Here is a 19,254-nt window from a genome sequence, read left to right on the forward strand (position 1 = left end):
TCCTATTATTTTATAGTGTTTTGTTTAGTTATTTAATGTATTTTATTGGTACCCTATTTTTATATACTTACTTTTACTCTTTTTCTGTGTAACCCCATTACAAGAGCGCAATCAAGTAAACAGTAACTGAACAACACGAGGGACCTTCAAAGAAGAGCTCCATTAGACCAGCTGGAATAATACAGTATTAATAAACCAGATATTCACGTAATTATCTCATTTGATTTTGATTTGTTTTCATCCATTTTAAGCGAATCCGGTTTCTTTCTTTTCGATCAGTTGTTGATGAATCGTTGTAGCATGTTCATCCTTCTTTCTTTTATATTTTTTTTTTCGTTTCACATTTTCAGTTTAGCAGAAGAGCCACACAGCACAGCACAGCACAGCACAGCAGAAGATTGATACACGTGCTGCCCTGCCCTCGTACACCAGATGCGCGGTCGGTTGCAGTCGGATCGTTGTGATTCGTTCAAGATAAGACTGAATCTCGTGTTCTTGCAGAACACTTTTTCTCTTTTTTCGGTTCCCGTACGCGTCCTTTCGTTTTCCTGCCTCGACGAGAAAACGTGTCTTTTTTTTCGTTACATTCTTAAATCAAAAGTTTCATTTTCTCGCCAAACCTCCCATTACCAACCTGAGTTGTTGCGTTGTTAAGTTGAAACATGATGAATAGAGCCATAGCCGAACACGAAGTAACACGTTACAGAATAGTTATAAATATACCAAACACAAAGATAAAAACGCCAACGTTCCCCCGTATTACATTTGCAACTCTACTACTATACGAAACTCAGATATTACTGTGTAGAAAAGTCAACTTTTGCAACAGCCTGCAACAAGGAACAATAGATTTCTGTTAACGCGTCAAGTTTTTGCGATTGCGATTCGAAAGTTGCATTTTTGTGCAACCACAGCCTAAAAACAACCAGTAAAACCAAAGTACCAGGCAAAGCAAAGTTACTAAGACCGATCGGTTGGTGCACCAGGACCAGCCAGGAAGTTAGGAAGGATGATGCTGATCGATCGGGGCATCCTACTCCTGCCCGGCTTGCCTGCAGGATAGACAGTACAGCGAAAGGTGATCATACACTCAAGCACTCAAAACCAGTAATCCTGCGGATCTGATGGATCGGATCCTGGAAAACGGAAACTCACAAACACTCACATACAAACAAACACACTCAAAAGCAAAAACAAACCACAACCAATAGTTCCTCAATCAATTTACATATACAATAATTCTTACAACAGTTATTTGTTGATCGAGAGAGAGTAAGAAATAAGCCAACAGCGAAACAAACTGCAACCAAACACACAGAAACACATTAATATCTACCACGCCCGGTCCCGAAGCTAAGGATAAAGCCGTACGAGTCTGGACGAAAGGAATCTGTGAGAGGCAACGTTATTCGGTTATCATTTCCATCGTGAGATGCGCAAAAACCGACTGTCTGAACTGGAATTGTGCCTCGTACAGAACGATCCTTTGGCTGATAATGGAACGACTCTCGGGCGGTCCTTGGGCTCGGTTCCGGAGATATAATTCGACTCTTATTTACAAGATAGCACACCAGAAACACTGTTCAAAACGGTGGCAGCAAAACCAATAGCTCAGTTGAGTGAAATGATTTTTTCACAGAAGCAGAAGCAACTTTACCACAAAACCCCGCATGAACATGAGCCGCGCCTGTCGAGAGACGAGGCCGATCAGCAACCTAGAGACGGGATGGAAGGACGTTTTTACATATATTTTTATACTCAATACTCAGCTCACAGTACGGCACAACAAGCTGGACTGGACGCAACGGGAAGCGGGAGCGAGCGGGCTTTTATGGATAAGGAAACTGTTAGTAAGAAGCTACAAGAAGGTCGCTTTTCTTCTGGGCGCAACCGCCGGAAGTGATTGGTTAATGGTCGAAGGTGGGTGGGTGGGTGTGTATAAGAGAGATCCTCGATTGCTCAACCCACTGCACTGCTCGGAAGCAACCGAAAGAAACGCAAGACCGAAAACGCCAACTATATTAGTGTGTCCAAGAAAATGGTTATTTTTTGCAGATCAGATTTTATACAAACCACACTACTATTGCCAGATCTATTTGCTGCAGGAATCGAAACCAATTACAACACATACACACGCGCAGACACACATACAGCCCATAAATTGCACATCCTTACAACCTCACAGGGAGACAACAGGAAACATTCGCGATCACAATTTCGCAGCAACAAGAAAGCCAAAACACAGGCGGAAAAGTATTCCGCTTTGCCGTTATCCCTTTCATTTTCCAGACATAACCAAACCATGGATGAACTCGATGTCCGCTAACGCCCAATTCACTTGCAATCAATAGTCGCAGAGTGAGACAGATTTGATCGCAACATTCAATTAACAAGCTATAGGCGGCCAGATTCCGATAAGATGAAAATTAATGGAAGCAAAACTGAGTGTCTCGAGACTGGACGGAAAAAAACAGAAGGAAGGAAAAGAAGTAAACCACTGTGAGCAATGGGGGCTGGTCACCAGGTTCGACCATAAAGCTGCTAGTGTATACGGATACGAAATCGGCACACAGTGGAAAATGCATTTTATTGTCTTGTAGTGTCCGCGGAAGCGCGTTGTGTTTTGAGTGAAAGTATTCAAAAGAACACAGCTCCACAACAAAGTGAACCGAACAACCGAAACTAAACCATACAGAGGGTAACTAGACAAGTGGAACCATATGTACAAAACAAAAAACTGGAACCGGAACCTAGCAAACAGTTATCGCAAACCCGATGCGTGTGCACCGTCTGTCTGTGTGCGTGATTTTGGTCGTTGTTTAGTTCATGACAACTTTACTCTCTACCCAGTGCCACCGTAATCTTAATGCGTATTGTTTAACCATTTACACCAAAAACCCAATACCCAAGTACACAGCCAGCAGAGCAACAGGCAGGATCTCCATCTGTGATTACAACCCCTCCTGGGCCCGTTCCCCGGGGTGGCACGCACAAACCGAGAACCGAGCACCGAGCAGCAGCAACAGCAGTTAAGCCAGCAATAGACAATCTAGAGCCAGGACTTGAGTTGAATTTCCCAAAGAGTTTCTGTTGGTTTTCAGTTTGTTTGACGATTGTTTTTCGAATAACCTCACCTCCACGCACACCGACGCAGTGGCATCGGCATTCAATAGAAGGATGGAAGAAGAAGGAGCAGCAGCAACAGGAGGAGACTCAAGTCTTGTAGAAGCGCTGAAAGAAATAAACAAGCGAATAAAAAACAGGGTAACTTAATGAATTTCATATACATAAACAAATCTTTAAGCATTAAAAAGATAAAAGAAGGGCAGAGCGAACAACAACAAAAAAAAGGAAAAATAGAGAATTATGGCATCGTGTCGTGTCGGCTGCATTTTCGCGCAGATTCGCATAACCAAACTCCCGGAAAGGGGATGGACGCCGAGGATCGTTTGATAAAAGGGAACGGGGGAAGTGGAATCTTAACACAACTCAGCACAACACTAAAAAAAAAACAAGTACAGGTGAAGCAAACCCTCTATTTTTACGTGACTAAAATACAAATTGTAAAGTAAAAATAGCAAATCTCTCTAAGACCTGCCGAAGAAGAATGCCGGATTGCGGAACGAATGTGCTACAATGTAGCGAACAATGTGCTGGATGAGCGGAGGAGCTGCCGATCGATGTATTGTACTTTTCTTTTCGTTTTTCAAAGGATGCAATGTGATATGTACGATTATGATTTTACTCCTCTTCACCTTCGTCGATATCGGCCAGTAACTTCGAAGCCGTTTGTGTAGCGATTGCATAACTTTTATATGTGAAGCTACCCTTACTAGCGAACAATGATTGCCGCCGACTTGTAAATAGCGTCAATGGAAATTACCCTCGAGCGGGCACCAGCGAGAGCAAGTACGAGTACGAAACGCGATGCAAAAAGTGGTGAGTGTCGGTCATAAAATGGAGAAAAAAACGAAGAAAAATATTAGAACAAAATGGTACTTAAAATTAACTGTTATTTAGGCAAAAATTATGATTCCAATAATGAAAAGAAAACTCTAAAGTAATCCAACAACCGACATTTGTAGGAGCTACCGTGCCGTGTGCGTGGATCGATGAGCCAAGAAAGGAAATGAAGATTAAGAAGAAGAAGAATGAAAGAAAATGGAATAACTTTAGCGACACTATTTGATAATATTTGTAAAATAGCTACTTAAACACCTACATCTAAAACGGGGAACGTAAAATGTGTGTAAAAAGTGAATCGAATTGGTCAACAACTAACAAAAGAAGCTAACTCGTGGTATAAACTAAATTGCAATGGCAGTGCGCATCCGTTAATGCGAGAAATGTAAAAGAGATAAGATTTTAAGAAATTGCGTCTGGAACAAGGATTCCTCGCACTTTGGTGGCTTTGGTACGGGAGCGCACGTACACGGGGAGCACACGGAAGGCTCTGGCTTAGAGCAGCTGTAAAAATCATTTCTTACGTAAACCAAATTTCTTAGCCAGGATATTCGAGGAAACAATACGATAAAATACCCACCAGGGCTTAAGCGTCCGGTACCACAAAAGGAATGCTTTTCGGTTTTGAACATTTTCACTAGCGTACTCTGTTTGAATGGTTGTTTTTAGCATGTATAATGGATGGATTTATACAAAAGGGCCGACCGGAGGTGTGGGCCTCGACCCTCTCATTTAAACGAAAATATTCAACAAATGATCGGCACTTTGGTGGCACGGCGGTGGTTCAATAACGTTCTCATACAACAACACGTGTGTTAAACCATCCGGCTACACGCTATCCGAATGCTGTTTCGGAACGACGGAACGACGAGAAAACCAATCGGCGGCACTCGAAGAAGAAGAAAAAGTACTAAGAAAGCAGTAATCAAACGACGCAAAAATAAGAAATGAAACATACAACAAACAACAAAAAAAAAACAAGAAACACTAAACAAAAACAGAACAAATCGAATCGTGCTTGCTGAAGCATTACAAAATTCTCTCCAAAATTGTGAAAAAGTGTAATGAACATATTTGGCACCCATTGATATTTACTGTTATATAACACTTATGGAACAGAAATAAACAAAAAATTGAGTAACAAACACAGAGTCAAAACCAATGGTCTTTATCTGATTATCGCGGTATCTTATCTGCATTTACATTCTATTGTATTAGCTGGGAAATGAGATCGTTTTTTGATCCTGCGGTATTTTGTGCAAATTACTTGGCCCCGAAAGCCATTTTTTCTGACCAATGGCCCATTATTTGTTGTGTTTCCCGTATATTTCAGAAGCTTTCCACGTGGCTATGGTTTGGTTTCGAGATTTGAAAAACAAATGGTACGGACGTGTTGTCCGTGAGGTGTTTCTGGGCCAGGCGCGACGAACTCAAAAATAAAAAATTAACGGTCAATTTAAGCGGATGAACAAAAATTACCGCGAGAGGGCGCTCGTGCTGAAGGGTAAGCTGTAGCGCGGAACCTGGCGGTATAAACAGACAGCCCAAAACATCAAGAAAATGTTCAGATGAAAACAAGATTCAAGCAACACATCAAGCAAGAAAATGGTCGCACCAGGGTCAAATTCAAGCAACACGTCGAGCAAGAAAATGATCGCAGTGAGACGAAATTCATGCAAAACGCAAAAAAAAACAAAACAAAAGCGATTTTTGCTCCGGCCCCGCGAGAAGATTTTTTGAGAAACCCGCAGCAGCAACAGCAGAGGGAGCGTAGACCAAACTCCGTGAAAAGTCCGAGTGGAAAAATTGCCCACGATCACACGTTCGTTCGGGAAAGTTTATTTCCATTGTGTGTTTTTCTTGGTGAAAAGTGCAAAGTGGTTCACAGTGGCTAGAGTGCGTGTGCAGGGGAAGAAAATTGTCCTTCGCGCAGCAGCCAGCTAAACGGAGCAACTTCAATGCGACAGAACAGAATCGTTACGTGGTAGTCGTTTCCCAGCATCTGCGGCATTTTTGCGAACAAACAAAGAGTCAACCAGCGGTAGATTCTGGCGAGTGAAAATCGACAAATCGGTGCTCATCCATCTCCGTGATCAGCGGCGGCAGGGCGAGGAAGAAGAACAGGTATCCTTGAATCGAGGTTTCCCCGGCTGAAGCGAGCAAGACCTAGAAAAGCGCCACAGATATTGGGATATGCAGCATTGGCTGGAAGGAACGGAAATTTCTTTTCACAAATCTGGCGATCAATTTAATGCTGCTCGTGATGAGAACAAAAGTATCTCAGAGCATCCTCTGATGTTGTTCAGCATCCTCTGAAAAATACGACAAAAATCTGCCTCTGACGAAATCACCCGCGGGGTAGAACGGGCGGAGGCCGCGAGAACCCGGAAGAAACGCTTGTTGAAACCAGCTGGCCTCGGGCAGACCAGGATATTTTGGTCAGGTCGGAAGGGGTGAGCAATTTACATAATTTCTCTCCGCCTGCTAGAGCGCTCTCACGGTTCACTCGATTGGCAGAGGAAATCTCGCAATTTGCCGGATGGTTACGAACATCCCGGAGAAGATCGGGGATTTCCCCGAGAAACAGATTCTCCCGCGTGAATGTTTGGTTGGAATGTTTTGCTTTCGGAGCAACCCGTGGAACCCGTGGCGGTCCACCTTCCCGTTTCCCACAATGACTCACAGAACGACAAATGACGATTGCATGCATTGCGCGATGTTTGCCAAAAAGCAGCTGAAAGTGGGTCAATCAGGAGGCGGTTCGGTCGGTCCGTTCGATTCGATTCGATTCGAGCGTACATCGACAGCCTCTAGGGCCTAGGCATTGACCCAAAAGGGTGGGTGGATTTTCATACGCTTTTTACGTCATCACCCAGTTCACTGTCGTGTTGCTTGCGGTTGCCATTTCCCGAGAATCGCAAACACTGCGCTATCTCCTCTCCTCTCAATTACCCACAACTGTCGTTTGACCATGCGACATTCAATGGTCATTGGAAACAGAAAAAAAAACTGTTCTTATTGTGTAATAGCTTTTCAGGACCTGGGCGTATAGAGGGCATACACGTGCCACGTGCCATCAGAATCGGAGCCATAAAGACAGTGGATCAAAGGATAATCCATTTAGCGTGCGGAAGATGCGTTGCAGTCAGGTGCAACAGTAATACCACAAACGTGCCACCACGGACCACGAAGGATATAAAACTCATCACGAGCACGGCCACTTCCTGGCCCTAAAGATCCTTTAGCACGTGTACTTTCTATTGTAATGAATACCGCACCAACCTCCGGCATCGTCACGTGGCCTCGTGGCGCGGCGAACTGCAAGAAAACGTGAAGGACAACACCGCAGTGGACGGAATGAAACAGCGGAACGTGCTGCCTTCGTGCTGTCCTTAATCCTGTCCACCTCCACGACCAACCGCGGGAATAACATGTGCCACTGCGGGAATTAAACGGTCCGGCAGGATAATTCTGGCCCACGGATTTGCTAATGGCAGGTGACCGATCAACACCACGGCAAGTGAGCAATGCGGTGTGGTGCGGGCCTATTCTGCCGCTATTCCTGGACTGCACTTTGTGTCCAGCGTAAGAAGCGTCCCCCCCGCTTATGCTAGTCACGTGAACGCAGAATCACCCGCCAGGAACGGAATGCTAAAATATCTTGCTAGAGCTTCCTGCGATTGGAATGCGATGGCTTTGGCTTTGGCTTATCTCTTTGGTGTCTGTTGTCAAGGCGACATAAGCTCATTGCTCCCGTACGTTCGCCCATGAAAGGCTAAAGGCGCGCCGAAGAACCGGTAATCGGTTGAGTTGGGATAAGTATTTATAATCGAATATATTGACATTCTTGCCGCGTGTGCACGGGTAAAATATTGACTTTTTACCATCTTTTACCACCGGCACACCGGCAACGGCACCGGTTCAAGGATGGCCCATCGTTCAGGTTCAAGGGATTGTATGAATGAATGGCCTTACGCTAAATATAGGCACTCCCGGCTGCATGTGTGGCGACCGATTGTGTTTTCGGACAAACTAACGGCGACGTCACCTCAGCAACTTCCTCTCGACTGCGTCTCGTTCGGGGCGTCTTTGTTGAGCGATTTCCTTGTTTATGAAACCTCCCCGAATATTTGATAAAGATGTTCAGCGGCGTGGCGTAGCGTGGCACACATTCTCAAAGTTCGACCTATTTTTGAACCGGGAACCAGTTTAAAAATACGTTTACGAAATGGCCCTCAATGAGGGTGATGGGGGTGGTGGGCCTTGCAATGTTTTGCTGCGTAAGAAATGTGTCGTCGTGGGACACAGAGAGAGGCATCTTCGGCATCATGTAAACAAAGTCCCGCCGCTGTTAGTCAACAGCGTGCTATTTCCGTTTGTGGTTCTTTCCGGACAGGAACGTGCGTGCGGTGCTTGTGGCAGCTGCTGCGCGATACTAATCATTCTTTCGCTTATCTCTCGATCATAAAGGAATGACCTGAATCCACTAGAATATTGTCATATCGGCGAGACTTTGTTCATTTGGCTGTACCATGTGCTGAATCCCGATTGGCGCCAATCATTGTCATTGCCATTTAAAAAGAAGGTATGAAAATCCACCAAGAGCAGAGGTAGAAGACTTCGACTATAAAATATATCTCTGCGGAAATGTGAGACAATTTGCTGGAATTCCTGGGAGGAAATACGATCATGGAATGCGTTCAAACATACGAAATGTATGCAGCGCACCAACACGGAAGCGAGGAGCCGCCGTATTCGACCTTCCTGGAGTGTGTTTTACGAGGTCTACCGTAGACAACCGCACAGTAACTGGGTTCATGTGCCGATTACACCTTGGCGTGTTAGTGGAGTAGCATCCCCAGATAGCGCGCGGCCACGTGAAAGAAGAACCGGGGTACGGGGTGGTGCCTTTGGGCGGATTAACCGGGCCGCCCAAAAGCGGGATCAATAGAAAGCGGGTGAGAAACACGAGGTCGGTTGCTCTGAGAGATTCACCATCCTCTCCATCCATCCATCCACTACCATTAATTAGCACGAAAGGAGCTCGTGCCCGCCACGCACACTGCGCTTCATTGTAATGAGGGATAATTATTCAAATAAAATTGGTGCGTTTCAACCGACCATCCGACCGACTGCTGCGTTGTATCGGAAACCTTCGCGTACCCTCTCGCCGTACGTACGTGGCCACGAATCGCGGATGTTGGCTGTTGGGTGGCGGAGCTGAGCTCCGATCGCCGGCTTTTAGTGGGCCAAGCAAACCGCACACCATCCGTATAGCTCGTGTGTCCGCGAGCGTGCCAGTGAGCGCGTTCGCTAGTGTGTGTCTGGTAGTTGGCGAAGGGAAATCTGACTTGTTTTCGCATTGGATTTTCCTTTTGGTTTCTCTCTTTACGCAAAAGAAGGTTTTTATTTTTGAAATCACAAAAAAACCTTCTACTAAACCAAACACACACGCATGAGATCACTTGCAAAGAACATGTTGTGTGCATCCGTTATCAAACTTTGTTCGAATGTGATATTGAGACTCGCGGTACGGAAAGACACTATCCGCTGTTCAAAGGGTGCTGAGATGAAATGTGACGCAGTTGTAGTATGCCATTAGCAGGGAACTATGAGAGTTTAGGGTAAACAGCGCTTTGTCGTTTGTGGTGTTGAGTTGCTTCGATCCTCCACACCCCGTACAGACTCTTCAAGCGTCAAGTGCACAAACCTGTGTATCCAGTGCGCTTCATCCATGCCTTATGTGCTTCCATTCGGTGGGAGCCCTTCGATGTATCGGCATTGCGTTCTAGTGAGATATTCAAATCGTAGGAAGCCACGGGATCCGAGATATTCCGCGGTAGTAGCTGGAACAAAGAGAGGAAGTAATAGGGTTATTTTCAGGCCCGCTCTTAGTTTCAAATCTCATTCAGACACACGGTGATTGTCGCGTCCCACGCTGCGCAAGCAAGCAAGCACACATACACACCTCCCAGGCTGAATAATTCATCAGCTGAGCAAAGCGCTGTGTATAGCGGCTGACTTGGTGCCAAGCAACAACAACAACAACCCGCCGTACTCGCCACGGCGACTTCGATGCAGAATAATAAATCGCCAACTATGCAAATGGTAGTGGTGCGGTGGCGGTTCCACGGTCGGTCCACGGGAAGATTTCATACTTTGCGACTGTTTCTTCTCCAGCGGTTGGTGTATGCTTACGCAATTAACTCGCTGCTTCGCCGCATCTATGGCGTAGACGGGCGCAACAGCAGCAGCAGCAGCAGCAGCACCAGAGGATAAGGCACATTTTCAACCGGAAGCGTCATGGAAGCGCAGATGATGGTAACTATCATCTCCTATGGCCGGTAGATCATGCTTGAAATATTGATCATCCGGATGGCGTACTGGGGCGCAGCACAATCTGCACCATTGATGGGCAACTTCCTTATACGCGGGTGCGATGCTGGTCACGTCGTACCCAGCTCCACGCCATCCAGTGCGCAGACATACAGGGAGATGGTGTTGCGTTCGATTGGCAAAATGTTGCCTTTTTGCTATCGAATCCAGTGTTCAAAGGGTACAATCGATCGGATTCAGATATGGAGTCCGCCCGTTCATCATTTGGACCTTGCTTGTTTGTCGTTGGTTTGAAGTGAAGCCTTCATTTTCTTGTGTGCAAAAATCTTTACAAAACCTACAATATTAACTAAAACGCTAATCATAGCAATTTCAAACTAGCAAAAGTGTTGATCGATCGATCGTCGATCGCCTCGACTCGGCTTCACAAAGACCACCCCGTGCCGTGAACCATTTTTTCGAACGGCCATTCGAGTGGTGGTCTAGGTGAGAAGAAAAGTGGCTAGAGAATGAATGCCATGGTGGCGTCCTCTGCACTAGAGATACTATTTAAAATTGGAACTTTCACGACCGTATAGCGTGCAGAATCTCTCGCGCGCGGTCAGGTTCGTTGTTTGTTTTCGTTGTCGCGATCGTTGGTGAAACCTTCGCGCCATTCAACGACCCACCTTCCTTCTCGGAAGTGAGAAATCACTGGGTGGATGGGACGCAAAGGTGTTGTTGTAGGTGTTGTAGGTTTGCGTTTTGCGAGGCAGTGACGGCGGTGAGCTTGCTAGAGCGTAACGCGATCTCTCGCTGCTTTGCGCCGCGTCGTTTATATGCTGGCTAGAGAACAGCTTCTCGTTTGTGGGGATTTGCTTCGATCGCCGACGCAACGTCACGCCACTGCCGACGACATCATTGGCACTGGTCGGCGGTCGCGCGGTACACAGGAAACCGGTTGGGTAGACGTAGGCCAAGGGTTCATTGGAGCCTAACACACCGTGTGCACAGACTCTTCTCTCTCTCTTTCACATATATACAGTTATGCGCGCACGAGAACGAACGGTTTCGATCGCATCCCCGAGATCCAAGATGAGCTCGATCAATGCACCAGAAAGCGGATGTATGCAAGATGCTGCATTGCAACTGACTCGCTTGATGCTTGCGTTTTGCTTTGTTTCAGTGAAAAGATAATCTTACCTGACTGGTCCGGTTCCCGATGATGTCAGTTCAGTTCCAAATCGCACATTAAAACTTGACTAAAACCCGAGCATTTTTATTTAGTAGTGAACATCCGGTTACTCATTGGCTTATCTTACCAAGGAATGGGTGGATACAATATGAATGAATCTTAAAAATATTGCAAAACTTTACGCAACATCCAAAACTACGCAATTTAGTGCAAAAAGAGGGTAAACCGGAGTCAGATCGAGTGTCAGAATGACCATACTGAGAGCAGAACGAGGACAGCGAGCATTGTGGATGCGAAACATAGCCACGAGCATAATAGTTTCCAATGGAAAAAAAAACATGTTTCAACAACAGCTCGGACCTGAGGAGCTTGTTTTCGCTGACCGAATAGACGTTCTCTCGCTCCGTGGAGGAAGGTCATTGCCAGGGCCACAGCGGCGGAATGGCAACGAAGAGAGAGACAAGTCGCCCAGCCACACTCATCTGCTGCTGCAGAACCTTGACGCTAATGGTTTGTCTCGAATGGGGCCACTTTCAAACGCAACTTCTGATCGGCACTCACCATCAGTAGCATCATGCAAGGAAAGGGAGAGGAGGAGGCGCGGCTGGTTGGTGAGGCAGGTCGATGTCATCTGGGCATGCACCTATTTCACTCGATTCCACCTCGTGATCCAAAGTGCAGCTGCAGTAGCTTGTCACCTTATTGTGTGTTGTTGTTCGAACACGAACAGAGCAGAGCGGGGATGTATGTCTCTGTGTGCCTGGGTATGTGTGTGATGATTGTGGCCAACTGGGAACAGGTTTTTTTTTACCTCTGCTCGTGTTCTGGTCGTTAACATCGTAAACAGCAGCAGCACATCTCACTCTAGCGTTAACGAGCACAAAATACTGGATGGATGGACTGGATCACTAGATGCGCCTGGAGCGAGATGAATCTTGTTGAAGAAACCGTTGGAACCGACCTCGACAGTATCGCTTAGTTACGCAGTCCCTAGTTGTGTTGTCGTACGATCGTTAATCGCTGAACCACTGCGTAATGCGATGTTTTGTATCGAAAACAGAACATTAAAACTTGTCCCTGACTCCCTGAGTGTGATCCGCTCAGAAAACCGGAAACGAACGTTGTTCTAAGCGGTGGTGAGAGGGCACACGATCTAAATAAGATTAGCAACTGACGTATGAATGCGCCTTCTAAAGTAGATTCGCTCCTCGCTAAAAAAAAAGAGATGCTAATGCACTATAAGATCACGTTACTAGTTCCTTGATTACTGTGTGCGGGGGGGGGGGGGGGGGGGGGGGCATTGTTCGGGCATGCTGGAGGGCCCTTCTCGGCCTCAACATTCAAAATGTATGGGAATGTTTCTTTCTTATCGCTGACCGCGTACTATCGACTATCGATGGCCCGACCGCACAAGTTTCTACTTCGGCCCAAGCAAACACCCGAAGGCCATCAGCGCGCGAGAAGAGTGCGCGGAATCGTGCCTTTTCCAGGGCCATAATGGTAGCGCCGGTCCGTGAAAATTGGATGCGATGTTAAAGCCGAAGCCATATGAATATTGAAGCGACCTTCTCCGGGGGGGCCCCCGAGGTGATATGTAAACCTTTTACGGCCGGGTGAACACACTCATTGGGTAACGGATGGATGGATGGAAATCCTCTGCCTCTTTTGGACGCTGATGAATCATCGATCCGTGGTGGAAGTCGCGAGTCACGCATCCTAATAGCCCAAACGCACTGGCTGCCACACGCAGGGGCCCTTCTTCCGTGATAAGGTAGGGTTGCCAGCAATCGATGGTTGTAGCTAGGTTGCTAATTTTGTTTCGACGACCCTGCCCTGTACCACACTCATATGGTGGCCAGATTGGCCAGATGTGTGGTGTTGATGTAATTGTTATCACTCACAATTCGCCATTAGCTAAAGTACGAAACGACGCATCAGGGGCGAGACCTAATCAGTGATAAGAATTTGAAGTGCACACATGGTCCACATGTTGAAGCTAAGGTGTACGGTCGGGCAATGGTCGCTTGGAAAGGGAAAATACTTCTTACCGTTGATGTGCTTCTGGGAACTCCGTTACAAGCCTCTACACTAGAACACTAGTGGTTCGGTACATTCGTAACAGTCGTTGCCACACAAATGCCGTGGTCGTTGTTGTTGAAGGGTTTCTGATCTCCGTAAACAATGGCATTCATCTTAAAACGACGAGAGAGGCACCGGTACATGCCGGCGTACCGGTTGCGCGCAACGACGTCCAGCGGTCGTGGTATTTCCGCGGATGTCGCATTGCGTCAGTGAAATCTCGGCGTAATGAAATTACCCCTCAACTCACGAGCATGTTACCGTGGGGTGGGTGCCCCAGGATCTTTAGTCTCCCTCTCTCTCTAATTTTTTTTTTACCAACTCCATCATGCAATCCCTTCATGACAGTCAAACGTAACGTGCAACCTTTTCCACTTTGACATTCTGTTTTTCCAGGTTTTCCAATTGGCAGTTTCCGTGTATGTGGCTTGCTACCCTAAGCCGATCACTCGTGGCTGTCCCGTATGCCCGTGAGCCGGTGAGGAACGTGCTCTTCTCGGTGTCAACTTGAAGAAGGCAGGCAGTCTGCAGACCCCCCGCCCTCATCGAACAAACAACAACACTCGTAGAGATTCTGCCACAAAATCGATTCCGTTGTGAAGCCCCAGGCACACGCACACACACCAACGAAGCGAGAGTCTTACCCCGCCAACGCGTGTGGATGATACACAACAACCGGCACTACAGCAGGGATAGGCGCAGTGCAGAGCCGCGCTCTTCGCCAGTGTAGTCCCGGTCACGATCGCAGAACGATCGCATTTTCGTAGAGTTCAACCTTCCGTGGGTGGTTAGCAGAGTAGGCTACGCTGTACCACCGAATCGAGAACGGTCGAATTGACGAGTGCACATCTGTGTCACGGGCCCAATAGAAGAAAGGAAGAGTTTCACGGCAGAGGCGGTACGTGTTGGCGGACGCTATTTATACAAACAAAAAAAAACCGACGCAAGTGAATCATCCTCGTGGTGTGTGCACTAGAAAAAGTGAACAACAAACGACTATCAGAAGGTGTTCTGATACGATAGTGGATCTGTCTGTCTGTCTGTGTTCGTCACCGTCACCGTTCTGTCTATGTCTACTTTGCCAACAAAATCGCATTGTCGGTTGGCCCGTCGTTGATGGTTTATCCCGGGCATTAAGCAGGTCTAAGTAGGCTGACCGTGTGCAAGTGTGATAACTGGATGAGTTGAGAGAAGTTGAGAGGTACGTTGTGTACGCTTTCTACGCCCACCCCCCTCAGTGATAAAAACGTGGTCTCACGCGACCCGACCCAGCGAGGAACCGGCGACAACGAATGTGGCGCTCCACGGTGGCCAGTGTTAAACGGCTCCTCCTATCCTAAGGAGCGTCAGACGAAGCAGCAGCAAACGGCGAAGCAGTAGTGCGGTTCTGTGCGTTTTTCGCGCCTGGCTGCGTGCGTGTGCATGTGTGTGTCGTGTATGTGTGATAGTGATAAAATTCAGGGATGATGTCTGCACTGAGCCATCAGGTGAATATGAACAACTTCCTGTCGCTGCTGGTGGGTGCCTCGCTGGTGGCAGCCAACTCGTCACCGAACCACGACATCACATCGTTATCACAGCCTACCGAGTTCAGCAATGGCGTGTCTTCGTTCGCACTGCCGGCTGAAGACCGGTTATCGATCGAGAGCTACACTCTCGCCTATCTCAACTACAGCTACAAGGATTCGGAAGGGCGCACGATAGAGCTCGGTGGCAACGAGAGCGCCAAGTACGGCGAGGGACGTGTACTGAACCGCAGCGGAGTCCTGGTGCATATTAGCAACACTGGCAACCGGAGCGATCACTCCGGTTGCTCGCGTCACTGGAATGGGACGCTCGGTGAACCGCTCCCGGATCGCGACCTGCCCTGGGTTGCACTCGTGCGCCGTGGCGGTTGCAACTTCGAGGATAAGGTGAAGCACGCCTACGAGCACGGTGCCGCCGCTGTTATTATCTACAATGATAAGAACGACGCGAAGCTGGATAAAATGAAGATCACCGATAAGGAGCGTAAGTATCTGTCGCGACGTTCTTTGTTGTACTTTCATTGTCTCGCTGTTGCGACAAGGTTGTCAATTTCGATTCAATTCATATCCATTTCATTCGTCTTCCTCCTAAAAGGGCCACAATTTCGTTCCGGGATTTATGGAAGTTCGATCTCAGGCTCTATGACTATCGCTATAGCCCCAGCGAACACCCACATGAAATCGACGTTATAATCTAGCGCACGATATCGCCCCCGCCCGTAGAAACACTTCCCTAAAGAAACCGTCACGTAACGTGGTGCTTGCGCGCTAGGTCCCGTTACGCACGCTGGTGCCAACTAGTAAATGTCAACAGTCATTGTAATCGACATTCCCTCGTGACAACGCCAATCGAGCATCGATTGGCTGTAAACAACGCCACCCCCACCCCCTACACCTGATAATCGCATGGCTGCAAGACGTCGTCGTCGTTGCCGTTGTCGATAACGCTGAAGAGGCAAATCGATGTCCCGAATATGCGAACGTGACACGCGATAACTCACGCAGAACATTCGAGTAACGTTTGCAACGGTGGGGGCCGGTGGAATGGTCGGTTACTAAAAATTTAACATTTTTTTACACTTCCGGCACCGTTTTGTTGTGCTGCGTGGTGGACAATCTGGCCCGCAATTAATTATAAAGTAGCGCAGTTGTCTTGGTGGTGCCAGTGTTCTATCGGCACTCAATCATCATACCCAAGCGAGGTTGATCTACGCCGCCAATCGAGAGCCAATTGTTTCACATTTGACGTCGATAAGCGGCGTTACGGTGTTAGTGGTGACGGCGACAGCAGCTGTCGATCACCTAGTAAAGCGATTGTAAAGCAATTGAAATGGATGGGATTAGGATGGTCAGCTAAGGACAGAGAGGCATTGATGCTTTCCGTAAGATGTACTTCACGTGAACATGAGCTTGCAGCTTGGAAAAGGCTTGAGACTGCTGCTTGAGATGCATGTTCCTGATCCTCGCCACGAACGGGGATTTTTCGGGAAGTTCTCAGTTTTTGTTTGCATACGATAACAGAATTTATTCGTTCCACCCTTTGCTGTGGTTGCTTACTTATCTTAGCTTGGGAATAGTCTCCCTATGCTTGATAGATAAAACGGTGCTCTTTATCGGGTGCTAGGTTCAAGATACTGAAAATCAAACAAAACTCCCGAAAAGGCTTGAGAGTTTCTTCACACAGATCACACACATCGACGTACCATTCGGTTGATCGTAGGGGCGCTTCAGTGTGAATGTCATCGAAGCATGAACAGACGAAGAGAAACTCGATCACTCACGGTCACGTTGGCCGGGGGGGTGCTGCTCGTTCGCTCGGTTGTATAGACCAGTGCCACATGTGGCACTGTCGTTAGTGTGTGCAAGCGGGCGGCAGCCATATCCCCCGCAAACAAACGGCCCTGGCATTGCCGACAGTTGACTGTACGTGGCCACCGCAACGTTGAACTGTGTGTTTTTAGCCGCTGCATCCGTCCTCCTCCGTTGGCCATGCGGACAATTCTATAATCGGATGGATTACTTTCACTCTCTTGACGCAATCGCACCAGCGACCTCTCACGCTAGCGAAACACTCTCTATGCGGGGTTTCCCTTGGTTTGGCGTCGTTGTCATCGTTTCTTCCACGCCACGGTCGTCGGCTGTTTTGTCGCATCTGTCATGTTATACAGCTTGCGCTTTGGGTCGACGCACCATCGCATGGACCATCGTTCGTGAGACGCGACTAATGTCTGTGCGCGTCCCTGGCAGCGATTGACGAACTGGCTGGCTGTCTACCGCATGGGGTTGGTGCGCCGTGGTGGACCAGACCGTCGCCTGCGACAGTAATGAGAGGGATTCTTAGAAATAATTAATTTATTACTTCGCCCCATCAATTACACTCTCTCCAGCGCGACATTTCCTGTATAGTATTCGTCCTGCTACCACTGCTGGCAACAGCATCTACTCGGTTGCTTCGTGGTAGAAGAATAAACATCAATTTCATTAGTGTAATTCATACTTTATTAAGCGCCGGGCTAACGTATTCCAAAGGCCCATGGAATACCGACACTCAGCAGCCTAAAGCAGAAAACATCACAAGGTACTACTACTGTCTATAACCAAGCATCAACAAATGTGCCCCCAGTGTTGGTAGCACCTCAAGCCTGTCCCAAAGAAGGCCCATCCAACCCATCAACTGAAGTGTTTGACCTGTGGTCATTCGAAACACTGATAATGCCGTGGAATGACGGTAGATAATTAACTTTTGAGTGACGCCGATGGGACGAACGGCAAAACATAAGGAACACCGTGCTTGAGTCCGGTGCTGATGGAGAATCTCGGACGAAAAAGATTGTGTCAACACAGAGCCAAAAGCTGGTCAAAAGGTTATAATTTCATCGACACTTTAGGCGCATCTGAAAGAAGAGGAAGAAAAAAAAGTAAGATGAAAACCCTAGCTTGATGCCAACGAGATTTAAAAGAATGTTTTGAAACGTTCTGACTCCATGTAACCGCACCCGCTCTGGATCTGTTGCACAATCAGGAGTCACTGGAGAGAGAGAGTGATTCGCTCGGAATTCCCAACTGGAACGCATCGTATGGCATGTGGTGATGCTGGTGCCCGAGACTGCACGCAAAAATCGATGACGCCAGTCTGTCCTGAACACAGCTGAAGCTTGTTCTATCGTCACCCAGTGCATCCAACACTGTCGAATGCATGATGTGTGACCTTCCATAAGATGCGTCGCTCCCACACACGCGCTGATAACTGTGAACTGCCCTCTCAAACGAGAATTATGCTTATCAGGAAGTAGAACTTGAACTCGTGCCATGATTCATCGATAAACATTCGATTGGCAAAATTGCAGCTCCAATAACAATTAAACAAATCAACCAACGTCACCTGGTACATAAAAACTAGACGGAAACGTGAAACGAACGCGACATTGAATGTTCGTGATTATGCGATGTTTAAGCGACGTGCGTGATTGTAGCGCGTTACGAAGGTTGATTGAATTGTGAAGGGCATGGCTTCGGTTTGTATGTCCCACCTTTAACAGGCCATTTATGGCGTCAACGTTAAGCTGCGAAACATGAATTAACCTACTTGCCTGTTACGTTCGATAATTCTATAGAATAAATAAGAGTTAACAAACTAAAACAGCTCTCTGGTACAACGATCGTTTGACAGTTTAAGAGAAATCGCAACGTTCCCTATCGCGTCGCGGCTGCGATCGAACTTTAGTGATGCCTTATAAATCAGGCGGAAGAGCGTACACTTTAATTATAACATTTTGCGCAATTGCGTCTAGCCGGTGGAGCCGAGCGAGGTTCCATTTTGAGACGCACAGCACCGAAGGCACCACAATCTTAGTAATTATAGAATTGCAATCATAAATTGCACCAACGGTTAGCCTGGCGTTTGGCCTGGCTGCTTGCTACTGGCTGGAAGGTAAGGGAACATTATGGGACCATTGTGTCGAACTGTATTTCGCCACAAACGCGTCTGTCTTGAGTGAGTTCTCAAGATGCAAAGCTTCATTGGCTTTGTTCGCGTTGAGATCGCGGTGTGCACAAGCGGATCAATTGAGCGAAACAAGAATGCTCGCATTTCTTTATTCCCATCATGCTAGTCGCAACATATTAGCAACAATGGTACGGTATACAAGTGGTCGCAGCGCACCACCCAATGACACA

The 19,254-nt window shown here is 47.3% G+C and overlaps 1 protein-coding gene across 1 annotated transcript in view; it reads left to right on the forward strand.

The window, feature by feature from the left end:
- Positions 1-5,693: 5,693 nt before the first annotated feature.
- Positions 5,694-19,254, forward strand: part of LOC126576952 (protein goliath) — a 19,269-nt gene continuing 5,708 nt past the window's right edge. Inside the window, exons 1-2 of the mRNA XM_050238272.1 lie at positions 5,694-6,087; positions 13,949-15,562. Of these exons, the coding sequence (XP_050094229.1) occupies positions 15,016-15,562 (547 nt within the window). The 5' untranslated portion in view covers positions 5,694-6,087; positions 13,949-15,015. The remainder of the gene's footprint in view (positions 6,088-13,948; positions 15,563-19,254) is intronic.

Source organism: Anopheles aquasalis, chromosome 3 (genome assembly GCF_943734665.1).
Source record: "Anopheles aquasalis chromosome 3, idAnoAquaMG_Q_19, whole genome shotgun sequence".
NCBI lineage: Eukaryota > Metazoa > Arthropoda > Insecta > Diptera > Culicidae > Anopheles > Anopheles aquasalis.